The sequence below is a fragment of the Colobus angolensis genome, unplaced genomic scaffold, assembly GCF_000951035.1.
Source record: "Colobus angolensis palliatus isolate OR3802 unplaced genomic scaffold, Cang.pa_1.0 Scaffold275, whole genome shotgun sequence".
Taxonomy (NCBI): domain Eukaryota; kingdom Metazoa; phylum Chordata; class Mammalia; order Primates; family Cercopithecidae; genus Colobus; species Colobus angolensis.
The window spans coordinates 3,510,397-3,512,581 of NW_012115988.1; the positions used below are offsets into that span (position 1 = coordinate 3,510,397).

At 43.7% G+C, this 2,185-nt stretch overlaps 1 protein-coding gene across 1 annotated transcript in view; it reads left to right on the forward strand.

Moving 5' to 3' along the window:
• The window catches only part of LAMB1 (laminin, beta 1), an 88,765-nt gene that overhangs the window by 56,231 nt on the left and 30,349 nt on the right, over nt 1-2,185 (forward strand). Inside the window, exons 21-22 of the mRNA XM_011948192.1 lie at nt 222-385; nt 1,759-1,983. Of these exons, the coding sequence (XP_011803582.1) occupies nt 222-385; nt 1,759-1,983 (389 nt within the window). The remainder of the gene's footprint in view (nt 1-221; nt 386-1,758; nt 1,984-2,185) is intronic.

Here is a 2,185-nt window from a genome sequence, read left to right on the forward strand (position 1 = left end):
GAAGGAAGGAAGGGAGGGAGGGAGGGAGGGAGGGAGGAAGGAAGGGAGGAAGGAAGGAAGGGAGGAAGGGAGGAAGGGAGGAAGGAAGGGAGGAAGGGAGGAAGGAAGGAAAAGTGAGTGGAGAAGAGTGTGCCCAAACAGAACAGTTTTCAAGAATTTCCTTGGAACAGGTTTCTCAGAACTGTGGGATCATGGCCTGCTCTCTTCTGTGACTGATGCAGATGCTTGGCTGGTTACTATGGTGACCCCATCATTGGGTCAGGAGATCATTGCCGCCCTTGCCCTTGCCCAGATGGTCCCGACAGTGGACGCCAGTTTGCCAGGAGCTGCTACCAAGATCCTGTTACTTTACAGCTTGCCTGTGTTTGTGATCCTGGATACATTGGTAAGTCGTGTGCAGACTTTGGGAGGCAAAGAGGGAGGAAAAGATGTCTTTATGAGTTCATTGTTAATGAGAAGAAAAGATGCAAAGTGAACCAATTAAGTCTACTTTTATAATCTTTAATTTAAAATTAAAGTTAGAAAAGATGCTCTTTTCCTATTTGACACATAGGGTAGGGTCAATTCATGAGTCTCTGATAAGAATGTTATAACACAAAGCAGGAGAGCAAACTCGTGGAAATCTAGAAACCCTGTGGAACACTTTTCTGTTATTAAACATTAGAAAGATTAACTTACATTTTACTCCTGCCTTTCTTTATTCAGCTCCTAGCAAAAGTGTCTCAAAGCTGTGAGGTGACCATAGTGGTCAGAAGAAAGAAAAGAATATCATCCAAGGAATCACCAGATGGCCGAATATATTCTTCACTGTTATGATACTCACATTATCTATCAAGATTCAATTACTCTAGTTGGGTTGTAAAAAACTCCCTCTTATTTCATCCTTGAAGCCACTGTTACAAATACTACTTATGCTTATACGTAGCTCAGTAAATTTTTTTTGCATATACTTTCAGCATTTCTTAGGGAAAGTGGTCATCATTAAAGATCTCATTTTTCAGGCTGCTCACAGAGGAGTGTAACTTTTCAGTCTCTGAATTCTTGAATTAGGCCGTATGTGGTGGCTCATGCCTGTAGTTGCAGCACTTTGGGAGGCTGAGGCAGGAGGATTGCTTGAGCCCATGAGTTATAGACCAGCATGGGCAAGATGGCGAGACACCATCTCTCCAAAAAAAAAAAAAAAATTTACAAAATTAGTCAGGTGTAGTACTGCAAACCTGTAGTCCCAGCTGCTGGGAAAGCTGAGGCGGGAGAATTCCTAGAGCTCAGGAATTCAAGGCTGCAGTGAGCTATTATCATGTCACTGCATTCCAGCCTGGGTGATAAAGCAAGGCCCCATCTCTTAAAAAAATGCAATCCTTGGATTAGGATTTTAACATGAAGCTACACTTTACATTGTTTGTTAGTTTGCTCCCACCCTGTGTGCTCAGAAGCTAAAGTCCCATGTGCTAGGACCCTTCTCATAACTGTCCATACCCGCTGTGGCCTCTGAGGCAGCTGCAGCATTGTTAGAGGCTACAAAATATTAGATTGGCGCAAAAGTGACTGTGGTCTTTGCCACTGAAAGTAATACTGCCTTCCCCTCACAATTCAAGCCTATTCTTCCCCCTTCAGATGCGATCACCCTGGGCTCTGTAAATCGCGCAGTGGAGATGAAGCACTGCCACGGTCAGCTGTCTCTAGGCATGAGTGTTGGTGCACTGGGGAGCTTTCGGTCAATAAGCTAAACATCTTGTGCTTGGTTTTATCGGGTGACAGGTTCCAGATGTGACGACTGTGCCTCAGGATTCTTTGGCAATCCATCAGAAGTTGGGGGCTTGTGTCAGCCTTGCCAGTGTCACAACAACATTGACACGACAGACCCAGAAGCCTGTGACAAGGAGACCGGGAGGTGCCTCAAGTGCCTGTACCACACGGAAGGGGAACACTGTCAGTTCTGCCGGTTTGGATACTATGGTGATGCCCTCCAGCAGGACTGTCGAAGTAAGATGAACATTTATTCTGCCTGCTCCTTAGAATGACTCCCACCTTTTTTTTTTTTTTTTTAATCAGCAGATTTTATTCTTCCTGTATTTATTTCACTTGGGAAAACATTTGTTCAGAGAGGTAAAATTTCACTTTCAACTAAGGAAAGATGAGACCAAATATTTTTTCTCTTTTACTTTTTCTTTTCTTTCCATTTTTT